The sequence below is a fragment of the Chiroxiphia lanceolata genome, chromosome 11 (genome assembly GCF_009829145.1).
Source record: "Chiroxiphia lanceolata isolate bChiLan1 chromosome 11, bChiLan1.pri, whole genome shotgun sequence".
Classification (NCBI taxonomy): Eukaryota; Metazoa; Chordata; class Aves; order Passeriformes; family Pipridae; genus Chiroxiphia; species Chiroxiphia lanceolata.
In genome coordinates, this window is record NC_045647.1 from 6589291 (window position 1) to 6607449 (window position 18159).

The 18159-nt window shown below is 40.3% G+C and overlaps 1 protein-coding gene across 28 annotated transcripts in view; it reads left to right on the forward strand.

Annotated features, from left to right (window-relative positions):
- MAGI1 (membrane associated guanylate kinase, WW and PDZ domain containing 1) overlaps window positions 1–18159 on the forward strand; it is a 337306-nt gene that overhangs the window by 154668 nt on the left and 164479 nt on the right. For all 28 annotated transcript variants that reach the window (XM_032698643.1, XM_032698646.1, XM_032698647.1 and 25 more), the window contains exon 2: window positions 12648–12764. In XM_032698643.1, the coding sequence (XP_032554534.1) occupies window positions 12648–12764 (117 nt within the window). The remainder of the gene's footprint in view (window positions 1–12647; window positions 12765–18159) is intronic.

The window sequence follows — 18159 nt, forward strand, 5'->3', positions numbered from 1 at the left end:
TATTCAAGTTACTTGTTTTTTTGTTTCAAATGTGAGTTTTTGGATATTTTAGATGTTGTCATTGACTAGCCTTTAATGTGGAGGTTATAGAAGAGAAGGGTTGCTCTATGTGGAAGAGATAGGCCCGAGAATCAGAACTTTCTTTTTTTTTTTTTTTTCATGACTGTATGTGGAAGTTGCCCTCATTCACTCTTAGTTTCGAGTTTTGCCAATAAGATATAGCAGAACTTTATTAAAACCCATAACAAACTGGACTGCTGTAGTTCTTGCTTGCTTCAGCCAACTCATTAATTCTGTCAGTGCTGTAAAATCTTATTTTAGAATTTCAGTCCCATTTCCTGCACAAAAGGGAGGCCCACAATGCTGTGTATTGAATTGCTTTTACAACAGAATAGTCATGTTAACACTTTCCTTTTACCACTGAGGTTTTCTCAGCTTGTGTAGGTTCTTGGTCAGCTGATTGAAAAGCTTCAGCTCGTGGCATTATTTTGCTCTGAACTCTTTTAAATTCCCCATTCTTCCAGATACTTTACCGGACTATTCAACACTATCTTCCTAAATTACATTTCCAAGTAATAGCTCAGGCCATTATAGAACTAGTTTGAATCAATTTCTCTTTAAACTTGAACATGTTTTTTCAAGAAAAACATTCAATCTTGATGTAACATTTTCCAGGGATGGAGAATATCCTCCAACTCTCAGAAGACACTTGTAATGGTAAAATAAAAGTAAAACAAATGTATTTGCAGTTAGAATAATTAAACAGAACTAGTCCAGTTGCTTAGATCTTGTTTTCCCTTTGTCTTCAAGATGAAATTGAAAAAAGCTGCAGTCACTTTCCCTATAAGCCAGGTTGTTTTTTAAACCAGTGTGACCTTCTTATTCCATTTTTGTGGTTTCTTGTGCCTCTTGTAAAGTGTGCTTCAACAGCTCCCAACTGTTATACACGTTTTTCCATTTAAATGTTTTTTCCCAACAGATTTAGCTCATAATTATTTTCAGCTTTGAGAGCTTGACTTTCTAAATTGCAAAGCATTGTTGCCTGTGTGCTTCTTTTCTGTACTGTATGCTTGTAGTTCGGTGTCTATTCTATGTGTACACAAGTGTGTAATTACATTTAAAATAGGAAAAAGAAAAAAGCAGGTCCATCTGAGGTTAAGCTTAGTTGTGCTCTTTGAAAATAGTGTAGTAGGAGCAGGACCTTTACTTGCTATGGAAAGACTACAGCAAGTCTTGTTTCTGATTTTGTTTCTTAAAAAATCTTGTTTCTGGGAAATTGCTGGAGCAAGTTGGAAAATTAACCTGTAGCCCTCTGTAGATGGGTATATTGCAGAGGAAAAAAATAATTTATTTTTCTTTGGTGAGACACTGGTGCACCTGTGTGTATCATCCAGCTACACCAGAGAATGGGCCAAAGCAGTTGGCAGATGCTTTGGACAGACCTTCAGATGGACACATTATGATTTGTAGCTGCTTTGTTCCAAGAAGGCCATTTTTTATGTGATAGAGGCACTTATGAGAGGGGAAAAAAAAAATAATTAAAAAGCAGCATCAAAATTCTAGTGTTCTGACAATATCTGCATTTAGTGTGTGGTTTATGGCCTGACAATCACAGGTTCTCAGCATTAGATTTTATGTATTCAGTACCTCTGGAAATGAGGCTGTTAATATTGACATGTGCCCCGGAGCCCGTGAGGTCAGAGCGAAAAACTGTAATGCTGTGATTAGTATTCAGAGGTGACCTGGCTGGGCAATATGGGAGTTTGTCCCTCCAGCAATCAAGGAGGAACAAGAATGACTTGACTGCTGAAGGAGTTTGAGGTTTAAAAAAGAGCAGCGAAACATACTATCCTTGCCTAAATTATGGAGAAAAATGAGCAAAAAATCAAAGAATACAAATAGCTACTTAAAATTCCCCAATTCTGGCATATGTGTAACTTTTTTCCCATTTTTCTGGAAGAACCAAATGCTGTATTTAGGGAATGGGTTTCAGATTTTGCAAATATTTTCCTAGTGCCATTCTAGAAAATGAGTTTGTTGGCATATTGTTATGTGGGGCTTGTTCTGCTAATGCATTGTAATGCCGTCTGTTTCTCAAGCTGATTTGGCTTTTACAACTCAAATATTATATCCTACTTTTAGAACATATGGTAACTCCTTTCAGGAGACATACAGAGATATGCATCTCATTTCCAGAAACGGGTCGTTTCCTTGGAGTGAAAGACTGCAAGTGCCTTTCATCTTGATTTTCCTTTTCTTACTGTTCGAGCTAGACTTTCTTCTTCACCCCATGCCCTGCTTCTGCTGCCCTCCCATAAGCCCTCCCCGCATCCCAGAAAAGGCAAGGCTTGCTGGCAGCTTGAGACTTGGGTTGAAGGAAAAGAAACAACGCTCCCTTATCCAGGTTGCTTCACACAACACAGTTGTACAGAGTAGGTGTCAGTGACAAACGCTGTTGTGTGGCTCCCAGGCAGGCTGTGTGTTCCTGATGAGGTATGACCGGAAGGTTGGGTTGCTCACATAGCCTGGTCTGTGTTCATTGATGGAAAGGCTCAGCGCAGACAGGGCGTGAGCCACTCAGCCTCAATCTTTCAGAGCCGCTCGTGGAAAGAGGCTGCATCCCATGGCACTCTCTTACAATGACTTCATTCTGCATTCACTTCAGTTGTGTAGGAGGGTTTTTTTATTTTCTTTCTTACTTTTTTTTTTTTTTTTAAAAAAAAGCCTACGTGGCAGCATCAACGATTCTTGCTGCTGTTGACGGCTCTGTACTCCTCATTGCTCATTCTTGCTGGAACATGCAGTGCAAAATGCCCCAACACAGCAGTGTCTTTGTGTGCAAGACAGAAAGCCTTCCTCAGAGGAATGTCTCTGCTTCTCTAAGTTCACCTCTGGGTCTGGCTTTCTGTAAAGTTTTGCAGAGCTGAGGCTTTGCTCAGGGCGCTTGGTTTAAGGTCACTGCCAAGAGGAAGCATTTATGGACATAACTTTAATGTTTAATGCTTGATTGTCAGTCAGTTAACTCTGGTTCAACACTGATCTGGCCACAGAACTGTCTAAAGTATTTAGCATGATGCTAATCCAAATTTCATTGAAAACAGGTCTAGAGAATGTTGCATTACTTTGTTCTTTGCACACCTACCTCCCTGAGCTTTCCTGTGAAAACATTGATCAATATTAATGTTAATATTAATGGCCGTTAATCAGGACTGTAGTTTTATCTTGTAGATTTTTCATTTTATTAGGAAAATGTTCTACATTTATCATCCCAGCATGTCCCTTCTCTCACCTTGGGTCACCTTGCTCTCTGCTGTCATTCCAAGAGACCACCTGACAGTCCGGACTCTCTCCTTGTTGTGTGTCTATGGATTCTTCAAAGTGAACAAGGAAAACAAAAAGCTGAGGCAAGAGTTGGGGAGCTTGCAGCATTTTTTGAGAATGGCATGGGGGGAAGAAAAGAGGTCTCCTATGAGTCAGTAGCAGCGTAGGAGTGGTTAATCTCCAGCTCTTAATAGTTAGTTGGGTTCATAATTAACTATGCCCGTGAAGCACCCTGGCTGGCTCTACATCTGCCAGCATCCATATGGATGCACCAGTGTCGTGTTTCTGAAGCTCTATGCCTGGCCAGTTCAAATGTGTTTTAGAGGTATCTAAGGCCAGCAGTCATTACTACTGCTGACCTTTCTTTTCCCTTTTCTATTTGTCATGTGCTCTTGCTGTTGAGCTGCGTGTTTTCAGTTACCCATATTTTTACGTCACATGTATCAGATTTTCCCTCCTTAGACTTTCCTGGGGCAGATATGGTTGCCACTTTCTCTGGAGAAATGTCATCGTTTATTTAGTGTTGTGGTGCTTCCAGATCCATATGGACACAAAAGGTATCACATGATTTAAGAAGAGAGGAGCAGAAAATGTCCTCATATTCTTCTTCATGCTGTTGCTTTAAGGCAGGATCCCTCTGCATTGAAACCTGCTGTAACCTGTAGCAAAGCTGTGGCAAAGATCAACAGCATCAGGTTTTTGCTTCATGTGAACACAAGCTTTAGCAACCCCCAGTAATTTTTGTCACCTGCCAACACTGACCTGCTCAGGCACAGGAAAAAAAAACAAACTCAAACCTCAGTATTTTGTGGAAGAGAGTAATAAAATAGTTCCTTCTTGAGGTAGAAAGATCTGATTTGTCTGCCTGTGGCAGACCATGCTCCCCTTCCTGGGGTGCCATCGTGGCTGTGTGGCCTCCCTCTATCCCAGGTCAGGGTTATTCTGGGCTGCAAAGATGTTGCAGGGTGAAGGAAAGTTTCTTCCCCAAGAGCTTCAAGAATTCAGGGCTGAAACTTTGAGGACACCAGAAGCTTGAAGAGGCCAAAGGGGGAGAAAGGCTCGGCTTACTGCTGTATTTGCTGGTATTGATGACCTGAATTCTGCTGGGGGCAACAGAAGTTTGTTTGTCATGAGTGTTCAAAATTTTCAGGTCTGGTGTATAAATAACAATATTTTTTTCTTTTCAACCTCCAAGGCTGAGCTCTGTGGGTTTTTCTGGCACTTCTTAGCTGAAAGGCTGTTTGTTTAAATTTGCAGTAGAAATGTGAATCCCTATTAATGCACAGAAAATAAGGTGGAGCGCCCTGTGAATGCAGTAGATGAGGTGAGGTGCTCGTAGAATAGTTTCACCAGGGATTTATGATCTGTTAAGTGCATTTCTGTAGCAGCAAATGCTGAATTACCACTTCAGTGTTGGTTCATTCACCCATGCAGGTTGAGAGTGATACCAAAGGTACCGTGCCAAGAAAGCTCTTGGTTGTGCCTGATTCTGAACATGACCCGAAAGTTTTGAGTGAATACATCTCCTTCAGATTCACAGCTTACACCTAAAATAATATTTTAAGAAGTTCTGTTAGTAATAAAGTAACAAGTGTTATTCATTCTCCAGACAGGAATTACTAGCTGCACTGAAGTGCTCACTGCTGATTCAGCAGCCAGGCTGCTGCTGAAGCCTTAACCATGCTCCATCAAAGTGCAATTTTATTGCTGTGTAGGTAGTTCATCCTGTAGCTTTGTGCAATTCTTCATGGCAGAACCCTCCAGCTTATCATAATTTCCTTCCACTGGAAGGCTTTTGCAGTGAACGAGGCTTTGTTGTTCTGAGAAGGTTTTAAAGCATGAAAATTGGGAAGTGTTTTATGTTTTACTTCAAGAGGTGGGTAAAGAATGAGCAGTCATTTTGCTTTGGTTGTGGTATGGATTTGTTAGAATAATGGCAGCATCCAGGCTCTGATCTGAGCAGTTCTGCTGTGTGCAGTCTGGCTCTAGGAGGCTGGTACAAATTAGAGTAATATACTGGCTTTGACTGGGTGTAGCATTTCCAACAGAGATCCAGTTTGTACCCTCAGACCAGTAGTTTTTGTCACCAGAGACTGTCCACGCTGGAATGGAAGCAATCATTGACAATAACAGATGAAGCTTTTATGGGGAACATCCAAACATCTGGACTTTATAGTACTGGTATTGGTCCCCAGCAATAAAAGTTCATTGGTGTTTTTTGTTTGTTTGTTTAGAAGAAAAAAAGAGGAGAAAATGGAATTGGGATCAAATTAGGTGTTTGCTGAGCCATGTTAATTGTTAAGCTGAAACTCCCATGGCAATGTTTATATATCAGTTTAGAACACTGAGCCATAAAAGGTTTTTAAGTTTACTTGTGTTAGGAAAATGTAGTAGCAATTAATTTACCAACATGTTACGGGTTTACAAGGTGCCTTCATTTCATGGGTGGCTGGAAGACAGACATGCTTAGTATATATTGAATTTAAGAAGCCACATGAATGCTTAAGGCTTTTAAACTGGATGTTTGTGCTTTGTGATCTTATTTGAACTCTGGCCAACCATGATGAATGTTTTCTTGTATCTTTGACCTCACAAGAGACATGAAATAACAAACGTAGGTACTGGACTTTATTTACTTATTTACTTAGTAGTTAAAACAAGAAAGCAAACAAAACCATGATGTATTGCACCTCTTCTCCCCAGCACCCCCTTGACAAATGGCTGTTGGAACAGTGCTAAACTGTGACCTTAAAGCCACAGGCGTAATGAAACTGTGATCTGGCAGATGTGACAGACTCATCTTACATAAATCACTCTCTTTTGTCACTGCTGGCATATGGCCAATGAATCTTCTAATTATTGAATGGCTTTTATAGCCCCATTATTTATAATCACTTTTGGACAGCAGCTGGAAGACAAGGATGGGACAGACTGAAACGATGTAGCACAAACTATTATCATTTCTATAACAACTGCTGGGATTAGGAATGTTTTCTGATGATGTGGTTGCCAGTGCAGTCTTGTTACACGATAAAAATCTACTCAGCCTTCATTTTTAAGATGGGCTGCTGCCTCCAGTACCTTACTATGAAAATTATCCTATTAATTGATCCAGAAATAGAATAATATGAATCTCTCCAGGCATTAACAAAATATATATGTGAGTCTCAGGGCCACCTTTTCACAAGGACTTGATGAAAATCCATTGCAGGTATTAGTAAGAGACAGTGGTGGTGCCCTGGCACTATTGTTGTGCTAAGTGCTGTATGGAAAAGTTTTAAGAACTGTCTTCTGCTTCCCAAGAGCCCTGTCTACACCCCACTTTTTAGTAAGGATTTAACAACAGATTGAGAAGTTGTCTTGAGTTACATTATTAATATTTTAATATTTCTTTAGAAAAATTGGGGTTTTTTAAGGGAGTTGATATATTTATAACCAGCTTACTTAATGTACTTTATAGTTAAGGGGAACTATTTTGCCTCTGATTATAGATGAGTTTGTGTTGAGTGCCTTCTGCTAGGAGCAGCGGCCCTGGAAAGAGAAGCATGAGAGAAGTCACCCAACCACGAAGGCCAGTCAGCTGAGCTTTCAAGTCCACTTGCTGCTTTAAAAAATGTGAGCTGCAGGTTCTCTGCTCACGCCTCTAAAATGAGCAAGGTTTGGGGTTTTTTGTTTGGTTTTCGTAGGGTTTTTTTCCTCTTTTCAGCAGTTCTGCATTTTGTAGCACAGGAGTAAAACCCTGCCAGCCATGATAACTTATTAGTGTTTGTTAAATACCTTCAGATAGAGATCTTCAGATGAAAGACAGTATGTTACAATCAGGGGTTTATACTGCAAATCCAACATGTGTCTTTAAAAAATTGAATCCTTCCCTCTCGATGTAGACATCAGGGTGGCGAGAGAGAGAGAGCCTTAATCCAGATGACTCTATTGCACTTTTATCCCTTTAGTGAGGCCTTTAACCTTTCATTGCTTCATGGCCCTGTTGTTTTCAAATGGTCTTTGTCTGCCCACAGAGAATCCCTCTGCTAAAGACGCCTTTAAACAGAGTTCCTGACAAGAAAGGGGGGATTCTGCTGCAATTCAGGAATGGAAAATGGATTTTTCCAGTTCAGATGCTATCAGCCCCTGTGAATGTAGCAATTGATAGCCTTCCCAAAGAAGGGTAAAGCAAAAAAATATATACTGGTGTAATCTGCTTACAGGAGTGTAATATAGGTCAGGGACCAGTGTGTCCCGGGCTTGACCCTGACCCATCTTTGCACGAGCATCTATAGGCTCTGTCAGAGTATGGCTCTTTATCAGGATTATCTATGACCATCTCTAAACATAAATGGGATAAAACAGCTGCAGTAATTAATATAAACTATAAAGTGATACTTTCCAAAGACATAAAACATGAGTTTAAAATATATCTTCAGAATACACATATTGCACAGTTCTGGCATCGTCTCTCCACCAGCTGGCAGGAAGGTGCTGGCAGCCTTGAGATGTTCACACTCAGCTTTTTCTTGGAAAAAAAAAATTCAGGTTTTGCTTGGTCACTTAAGCAGTCTGCTTTCCTTATTGCAAGGCAAGATGTCATTAAGGCAAGAGGCTTTCAGCTCCCAGATCTGTGCTGCTGCTTGGTGTGGGATAGCTCTCGAAGAGAGGATGTTCTCACAGAGCAAAGACGGTGCTGGATGATCCCACGTGCAGCTTTCTTCCTGCAGAAAGTGGGAATTGTAGCAGTAAGTGTCAGAGCACAGCTTTTCTAGTGACTTCATATCAGGTAACTGTTGGAGGACAAATGTGTGACAGAATTGCAGGTTTGAAAAGAATGTGTTTAGAAAAAGTCAATATATTTCATTAATCACAAAACCATCTAAGGTACATTTTGTGCTGCACAAAACTGACAAGGAGGGTTTATTGTTTCTCAGAAAACCATATGTCAGTAAATATTTTTTTTTTCTGTGACAGATGTTTCCCCCTTGAGTTTCCTTTTACTACTAAAATATTGTTGTTGCGATGTAGTGGTGGGGGAGGATGATTGTTGTTCTCTAAAATACAGTATAATAATTAAGAATAACTGAGAAAAACAGCCATTTAGTGAGTTGCTCTTTGTTTCATTCAAAGGTAGGGAAGGATTCAGATAATAAAATGCAAACATCTCAAATTTGGAGTAGTACTATGGGGAGAGAAGCAGTGAAAAGCTGGTTCTCTGACTGTATCTTTACATGAAAAAGGGGCATTGGTTTTGTTCAGTGGGGAAAAAAGGGGAAAGAAACTGTTGCAAGAGCAACAAAAACCTTTGAACATGTTTTACTTATGAAAGCTTGTAAATTTTGATGAGTTTTGCATTTTTTTGTATGTTTCATTTTCTAAAGCTACATGTATCAGCCTAATTTTGATTACACAAATAACAAGGTGATTTTTCTGCGTGCAAATAAGTGATTTCCAGCATGTCCTGGCTAGCAGAAAGGAAGAGCTGAGCAGTGGGTCTTCAGACCTGTATCTTCTGCTTTGGAAAACTGCTGGTTTTGGGTTGTCTCTCTTGTTCCTCCATTATTATCACTGTTGGACCCCTTCACGTGCTTTTAGCAGAGAAGAACGAATCTCAAATAAGTAAATGTAAAATCCAGTCTCCATGAGAACAGAGGAGTATTTTGAAGGGCAGTATATACTCCTGGTTAATACAGCTCATCTCTAAGGAAACTGGTACCAGGTATTTTCTTGAGCACAACTTACACATGGATTTAGATTTTACAAAGGGAGGACTTGTGCATAAAGGGCAGGAGGTTCTGGGCATCTGCCCATCCACCCAGCCTGGTGGTGGCTGGTGTCTGGACAGAAGCCATCAGAGAGTGAGGCTTGTTCTCAGGGTGAGTTTGCACAAGCCAGCGGTGCCTTTGAGGATCAGAATGAATTTTGCTGCTATGATTTGCACAGAGGAGGTTGCTCAAATGTCACTGGCATATTTTTTCAGGTTCTCAGGGATTATGGGTGCATACATTTCAGACTCAGAGTATATCAGAGTTCATAAACTTGTGTCTACCACTAGAATCAACTAAATAATGCCAGTACCAAGAACATGCCCTCTCAGCTTTGAGGAGATTCTTGATAAAGATCAGAGTGGAGTGAAACATTTGAAATGGTAAAGAATCCAACATGTTCCAGGCTGGATCCCTTTGGCAGCTTTCTACATAGAGTTAGTTTCTATGTCAGCTCATTTTCTTCTGCCATGCAGTGGAGTGAGCTGAGTGGGGTGAACCTGCTTGTGCCCACAGCTGTGGTTTCAGCCACTGCAGAACAGAGATTGTCAGGGCTGCAAGAAGCCTTTATTCCTGTCAAGACTTTTCTGGAATTTAGCAACAAGAATGTAGCTTAGCAAGCTTTTTTGGGGTTGGGTTTTTTTCCCCTTTTCTTTTTTTTTCCTTCCCACTTAAAATAAATGTAATAGAAATAAGCATCACTGTGAGCTCCCTAAGGGGGGACACTCATGTGAGTGCAAGTATTTCTACAGCCCCTGTTTTTCCAACTGCCTTCTAAACTAGTGCTTCAGTGACTCAGCTGGGAAATCCCAGCTACTGTATAAACCAAATAACCAAACTTTCCAGCGGGGCCATAATAGACTGAGATGCTAGATGGAATGGGCACAGAGGGAAGCTAAAAGCAGGTATCATCAGTAAATTGCATATTTTCTGTGGTCAAACAAGCCCTAGCTCAGCAGAGCTTCTTCACCTCAAGATATTATTTTGCCATAAATCATTGAATCAGGGATCACACGGTGTTTTGGGAGAAAGTTTACATTATGTGATATATGCAGTTCAGTGCATTAATTTCTCCACTGGAATAAACCCTTGCATTATGTCCAAACTGTTTGTCATATTTATCCATTTTTTGCTAGGAAAAACCACCTTGTGCAAAGAAAAATATGGACTGTTTAGTTAAAAGATAAAGAACTGCTTTATTATTTCAGCAGGTGCTCTTTTTGTTGTGCCCAGTCTCCGTCTGGAGCAAAACAGTGTGATATGAAATCAAACATCTGGGGTTTGGAAAGTCAACTCTGATGTTGAAAAACTGTAGCCCACGGGTCTACGAAACCCTCCAGGTGCCTCCTATGTGGGAAACCAGTTTTATGGTGTAATAACTGGAGACCTTTTGTTAGAAAATGGGTTGATAATCTGCTCTTGGAGTGAGGGATGTTGCTGGGGTCACTCAGGAAAGTGTGTTGAGCCAATTATAGCTCCCTTAATTTCACTTTTGTCATTTGAGCCGTTTCTGTAATGAGTGTCTTGGTCTTTAAAAATTTTCCTTTTGTTAATAGCTGCCTGAGCCTTCCTTTCTTCAGTAAGAGATTTAATTAAACAAGAAAGCTGTCAGGAGAACGTAAATACAAATCACTTAGTTATTTTTAAAATTCGACTTAGTACTGCAGAGTACAGAGGGGGGGTTTTTGTGTTTAGTTTTGTTTTTAAACCAACATTTATGTTAAAATGTTGCAGGGCTGCAGTAGGCGGGTGGGCTGATCCTGTCCATGGGCATTTAACAGTTTCCACTTGCTCATGTCACCATTTGTCTGGTGCTGCTGCCAGCTCCCAATCCCACCATCCAACTGCACTCCATTGCAGTATTATTATTCTTGATTTGCTCTGCAGTGATTCCTAGAGGCTCCAGCCAGGAATCTGCAACTGTGGTGCTATGTTCAGTGTCCAGAAGCACTGAGATGATCTCTGCATTACATACTCAATAATCCAAAAAAATCATAATGCAAATGATAAAAAAACCTCAGAAACAGCTGCAGTAGTTCAGCCCGAGGTCCATGTAGACCAGCATTTTGGCTCCAGCTGAGGCCATAATTAAGATGCCTGGCAAAGGAAAGGAAAAGAGCAAGATATTTGATATTCTCCCAATTCTTTCCCAGGTTTCCCAACACTATCAATTAATTTCCAGCTCAAGGGATTTCCTACACCCTCTTCTTTTCGAGGCCATGTTGGATGGGGCATTGAGCAACCTGGTCTAATGGAAGGTGTCCGTGCCCACAGCAGGGGATGAGAACAAGATGATCTTTAAGGTCCCTTCCAACCTGTTCTAAATCCATTCCAAACCATTCTATGATTCTGCAACCCCAAGTGGGTCTGTCTTTTCCATTTCCCCTTGAATCTCCTCAATAACCTTGTTGCACTGAAAGTGCTCTCCAGTGAGATCTGCACAGCCTGTGTGAACTACTGCCCTTGCTGCACGATTTTGAACCAGGCTCCCATTACCTTTCCTGGGTGTCTCACAGGCCTTGTGTTAGGAGAGGCAGGGAGTGCTCAGTCCCCAGCTGACCTCGGGACATGTTGGAGGCCAATGTCCACAACAGGCTGCAGAATCCCAGCCCACTCTCTTGGTCCTTGTGTTGCAACTGCTTCTGGCTTTGATCATTCTGGTTTCATTTTTCCGAAGCTTTTCCAGTGTTTTTTTCTTTTCTTTTTAGAACAGAAGAGTTTCTATCCCTGTTTTTGCTCTTCAGTCGAATTAATGTCAATGTTATTCCCTATTCCCATCTTGCAAATATTTTGAGGGGAAAGACTTCATTAAGTTTCTTCACCTTATATGTGCTGTTACAAGAAAGGATTTGGTGTTCAGCAACTGGCATTGATCATTAACAGCTACATTTTTTTCTTTTCTTTTTTTTCATTGTTGTTTTGTTTTTAACTCATTTATCTTATTCTGGCCGAGAATAGGATAAATATTCTGACCAAGAATTCAGAACACTTCTGAAAGTGTTCAAAACTGAATGGGGGAATGAATACATTTAAGTGAAAAGCATTGGGTGCTGTTTTGTTGTTTTTAAGGACTTTGGGTGCTCTTAACTCTTTCAGTCTATTCTTTCCTAACTCCTACTGTGGGCTGTAGTAGATACTAATACAAAGTATAGCACTGATTTGATTTTGTGCCATGTTCAACTTTATTAGTACCTCCAATGGGAGCAGCTTTTGCCTTCTATCTGTCTGCCCAGCTCACCCTCTAGTGAGTTGCAAAAACAATACTCTACCTTTTTTATTTTTCTTTTTTCCCATCATCTGTCTTTCTCCATTTGCTCAGACAAATAAGTAATAAAAGGGAATGATGATCTGTTTAACACCACAGGAAGAAAGATGCATTATGAGACAAGAGAGACCTCTTGTTTACAGCGAGTTATTTTTGGTAATTAGCCCTTTGTAGAGGAAGATGAGCCTCCGCTCGTAAAGTCAGCATGGCATAATTTAGGGGACTCTGAATAGAAATCTAACATTTGCCTCAATTGGAAATGTTAATTGTGTGCATTTAGAAATAAATAAATGGCTGTTTTTTCTTTGCAGGAAGCAGACTGAACAAAGATCTGCGCCATTATCTCAACCAGAGGTTTCAGAAAGGATCGCCGGATCACGACTTGCAGCAGACTATTAGAGACAACCTTTATCGCCATGCTGTGCCTTGTAAGTAACAAAACCCCGGCCTGGTGGACTACACGTAGTTGAAGTCCATCTTTGTTTTTGAGGAGCCTTTCTGTGGTGGTGTGCACGGCTCTGAGGGAGATTGTTTTCAGCTTGGGCAGACTTCCATGTGTGGCAGCAGACAGGCTTCAGGTAGGGTTGAAAAGGAAAATGACTCATCCCTGAACTCTGCTTTTTTGATTACCTTTTCGGAGCAGTTGATGGTTTGATGCAAGCCCTCGATGCCTACTTTGGAGAAAAACCCTAAAAAACCTGCCATAAAAGCAGTCTATATTAATATCATGATGGTGAATGTTTCTTATTGGTTTGAAACCTATGAATAAAAAAACTGCTCCTATTTTTGTTTCCTTAACAGAACTTTATTTGTGATGCTTATTTAACTTGTAGAATTGAACAGTGTTTTTATGGCTGGGTGCCATTGTAGCAGACAACTGCCACTGTTGGAAGGTTGTCCTTGATTCACATAGGAGATAAGCAGCAAAAGTTAGTAAAGCTGAGAAAAAAATGCTCACTTTCACTCAAAAAAAAACCCAAGCAGGAGAAAACGTGAGAAGTCTAGAGTGTGGTAATCTTTAGAAGGTCAGAATCGTTACTCAAAATGAGACTGTCCTTGGCATTTTGGGAAGACATACAAAGTGTGGAGAGTGATCCTGCTTTGTTTCACCTCTGTTTGACATTCTTCAGCTGCCAGGGGACACTATTGTAAAGAAAAGGTTTTTCTGCTTAACCTGGATGAGCTGTAAGAATAATGGCATGCCTTTCAGATCAGGATGGGATAAGAACTAGTAAACATCTTAGTTACAAGATACTGAAATGAACAGCAAAATATTTTGAAGTTTTCTCTCTGTGTGAATCGGAGATTGTTTATCCTGGTAGATACATAAATACTGAATAATTATGTTGCAATTCAAAAATAAGTATTTGCCAACAAAAATTACATAACGGTGCACAAAGTAATCGCCATTTTCAGTCTGAGTGCTGCATAAAGAAGAGCTGTGTAAGACCACAGTTAAAATTGGGTGGTAACACTGATAAATGTTGATTCTTCAAATGGCAGATGCTGTTATAACACCACTGAGTTTATTCTCATTTTATCAGTGAAAAGTGTGAAACAAATTAGGTTTAAAGTGCTGTGCACGGACTTAAAGAATAAATATGAATTATTATTTCCTATTGAACACTTCCATTTTCCATTTTGTCAACGTGAAATATGATTATTTTTCAATCACCTAACTTGCCAGGCTGCAAATTTTTAAAACACAGTGCAAAAAGTGCCTTCCAGGAGAGCACATGCAGTGTTAGGCTTGGGAGATGCAATGTTGTGATACTAATGTCCTTCTGCCTATGTGTTATATTTCATTTCCTAAAGCAGCAAATAAAGCAAATGAGTGTAAGTTCTGGGGAAGCATTTTACACGTTACCAAGGTTACGTTTTTTAAATGCTTTACGTTGATTCTTTTATTTGATTTATTGAACCTGATGGTGAGTTAAACTGCTTGGACTTGCTAAAGACTTTTGATTTAAAATTAAGAGCAGTGAAAGTGATTCCTGCCTTTTAGAAACATCTGGGGGAGACATGGGTTGTTGTTGTATTAATAGGAACATCAGTATTTATGTTCCGCTTATGAAACAAGTGGAGTATCTGAGAATGGTGTTAGTTATTGTGTGTCTTCATACTTTCTCAGTTGTCAGGCACGTAGCATATAATTTTTTCTTCATGTACTGTGGGAAGGGCATTAGAAGTATTTAAGAATTATGCTAATATTCATATGTGACTTTGAATGAGACTGACCCACGGACGGTGGGTGGAGATGCTTTACAAGTCTGGAGATTAATCTGGCTGTACACTCATATTTTTATTCCTTGGTACATGTGACCAGTAAATCCAGAGCCCTGGACCAATCTCTAGTGCTAATGGATTATGAAGCCTTGTATTTTGAAAATGGAATTCCCTGCTGATTATGTGGTAAACACAAACAAGAATACAAGGTCACTTGGACTGAGCATGCTTGGCCAGACAGCTGCTTTTTATTGCACTAATATAAGGGCTAAATGAAGTGATAAGTAGTAAATGAAAAATGGAGAAAGGTGACATTAACCAGTTCTTCCCTAGAAATTCTGGTAAGAATACCATGTGATTCAGCTCTGACTGGTTTGGTACAGGTGGTGAGAAAACCCAGAGGGCTTCTGTTTCTCACACAGACACTGGTTGTGTGCTTGGCTGACTTGGGGACTGAGTGAAGGCACAGCTGTAGCTTTTGTAGAAGACAGAGGTCAAGCAGAGGGGAGGAAAGATGCAGCAAGTTTGACTCGACCTCGTTATTTCATATAACAATAACAGACTCTTAATCATCATTTATATTTTTTCTTTAGGAGAGTTGGTTAAGAGTTTGATTTATTTTCTGGTGAACCATTGAGGGATGATGTCACGTCCCAAAGGCGATGTGAGCATTGTCTATAGGGGTGACACGGGATGGTTTTCTGAGAGGATTTGATCTCTAAATGTGGTAACTATCATAAAGAAATGAGACACTGAAATGGACCCAAAGGTGACGTATTATTGAAATAAATAGATGAACCATACAAATATTTTTGCAAAGCGAAGTCTTCCCCTGCTCCTCGGTGCCATCTGCCCCTCTGGCACTTCCTCTGAGTCCTCAGCTCCCAGCTCCCCACTGAGTTGATTCTTTTCTGCCACATTCTGTAGTAAACAACAGCTGTGACAAGATTCCAGGTGGCCTCCAAGTTTGGTTGTTGTGAGTCGCAAGTGCTCTGCTGTTACTATCACACCAAACCCACGGGTTTATTTACAGACCCAAAGCATTCTCCTCTGAATTCACAACTTGAGCATCATAAGCTAGGACCAAGACAGAGTAAGGAAGAGGCAGGACACCTCATTTATGTACTTGGATGGTGCATAAGTGGTTATAAAGCCATACTACAATGGGCAAATCTTTGAAGGAGTTGGTGTAGTTCAACCACTGAACTAGCTTTTATTTCAGCTGAACCACCACTGTGTGTTATTTCCTTGACTTTCTTCCTCAGGCTCTCATTTCACTATAAAATTCACATGCTGGGTCAGAGACTTTATTTTAGAATATTTGTGTCTTTTGCCTAAGAAAAATCAAGATTTTAAAACTTGAGCAAAGTTTTTCTCATATATATTTAAATGAATTACTGTTTGCGTTCGTAGCATGTAGGATCCTGTGTCAAAACTAGAAAAAAACCCTTAAATACATCATCCAGATTAGCAAATTGTTGATCCAATCTCTAGCTACCCCTTTGCCCTGTTTTGTTGAAGCACCACATTTTTCTTTTGTTTTGATGTGCCTGATGAAAATGACTAAAGTAATGCTCTGTTTGTGGGATAGTTAATGGCTCCATTGAGCTTGGAGTATACTGTGAGTTGGCAACAATTCCGTGATTACCCCTTGGCCATGACTGTACCAGAAGTGCTTTGACTGATGCAAAGACTTGGCCTGCACCTTATTTCTGGTGTGGATTTCAATTATTCAAGCTCAACTTTGCCAGCCCAAACACTGAAGAGCAAAAGGGCAGGTTTATCAACTGTGTGAGGCATCTTGCTGGGGTGCGTCTGAGTCCACCTGTGCTAACAGAAGTTGGTGTGATTTGCATCACACCTGATTTGGGGGAGGCTGAGAGTTGGTGATGTGGAGCATGTTGACATCCTGGCTTTAGGTTTCAGAGAGTGTTTCTAGGAGCAGAGCTCCTAGAATTGGATTGTTGTATGTGAAGATTTGCCTAGTGGAAAATGTGATTGATTAGTTGGAAGTACATGTAAGAGTATATCCATTTAATAGGTGTTTCCATGTAGTCCTACCTTGGGATATCTGTGCAATAGTGTTAATTAAGGAAGATATGTGATAGCAATTCACTTTAAGGTACTAATGCAGCAGCATGTCTAAACCACTGTTCACAGGAGGCTGAACAGACAGGATTATCTTCCTCTTTTTGAAATGATGGTAGAGGGCATCTGTTTAACATAAACAAACAGTACTGGCCATTTGTCCTAGTTGCTTATTCTCAACAAGCTGACAGCAGTTTTCTTCTGAGCGTGCATCAACAAGAATCAGAGAGATGATATTATTTCCATAAAGCTTAGCTCAGCATGTTGGTTTTTTTCTTTCCACTTACTTGTTTCACTTGTTTCAGTCCTGTGTGACATGCAGAGGCAGCTGTGATGGATCTTGTATCTGTGTCTTTATTTACCAAAGTAAAGGAGCAGACTGAAATAACAGCTCATTGGGTCCCCTCCCTATTTGTGTGTATTCTGCATTTACCTTATTTCAGTAGTGTACCATTCCTTCCTTTGCCAGGCCTTCAGAAGCAAAACTCTGGAAGGTGCAAGGTCTTTTTGATGGCAGATGAAATGGGGACAGTGCTGTGGCTACCACGGAGTTAAGTCTTAGATGTCACACTAGATACTATATGGCATTCTTTTCTTATTTTCCCCCTCTTCTTCACAAAATTGGCTTTTAAACCTTCAGGAGGTCATCATTCAACAGTTGACTCACTTTCCCAAAACAAGTACATGCCCTGGGATTAATTGGCTGGAGATGTGAACATTAGAGATTTACCGCTTTCATTTCTGCTGTCTGTTCTCTCACCTTCCCAGAGTTTGATCTGTTCCTCTGTCTTCAATTACAGAACAGTAGCTCCAACTGTTGTGGTTAGTCTTATAGGAGAGTGTGGAGGAAAATGGAAAGAAATGGATAAAAATCAATAGTGTAAGTGTCGAGTGATCTGTGAGGAGGCTTAGAAAAAGCCAGCGACACCCAGGCACCTGGCTGGCCTGAGCTCTCTCACATTTCAGTGGGAAACTTGAGAGCAAGTTTCTTTAGTCCAAGTGATCTACTGGTGCAAAGGAAAGGTCTCCTTTCTAAGGAAAATAAATAATATTGAACAAGGAAACTTCACAGTATTGATAGGACAAACTTCAGTAGAAGAGCACATTGAAGCTTATGATCTGAACTAATGGTTTTCATGAATAATTGAACTTCCAAAAGGTAGTTGGGTTGCTCCAGGAGTCCAATTACTGCTACACGTGTAACCACCATCATCTGCAGGTAATGGTGGACTAGGGAGGCTAAATGGGCTGGAATGTGATGAAACTGCTGTCAAACATGCAGACTTAGGTGATTTCCCAGGATAGTTTTTAAAGTCCTGTAGCTCTGGGTGCCCTGTAAGTGTTTCTGAACTTCAGAAAGAATTGATAGAATTGATATACAAAGCAGCTTACAGAAGGTTCTTTTCTCTGGAATATTGGGTAAAAAAGTATATCAATATACTGGGGAAAATTGCTGAAGTGAAGCATAAAGACCTTTATGTTAAAAATTAATGTGTTTTTACATATGAG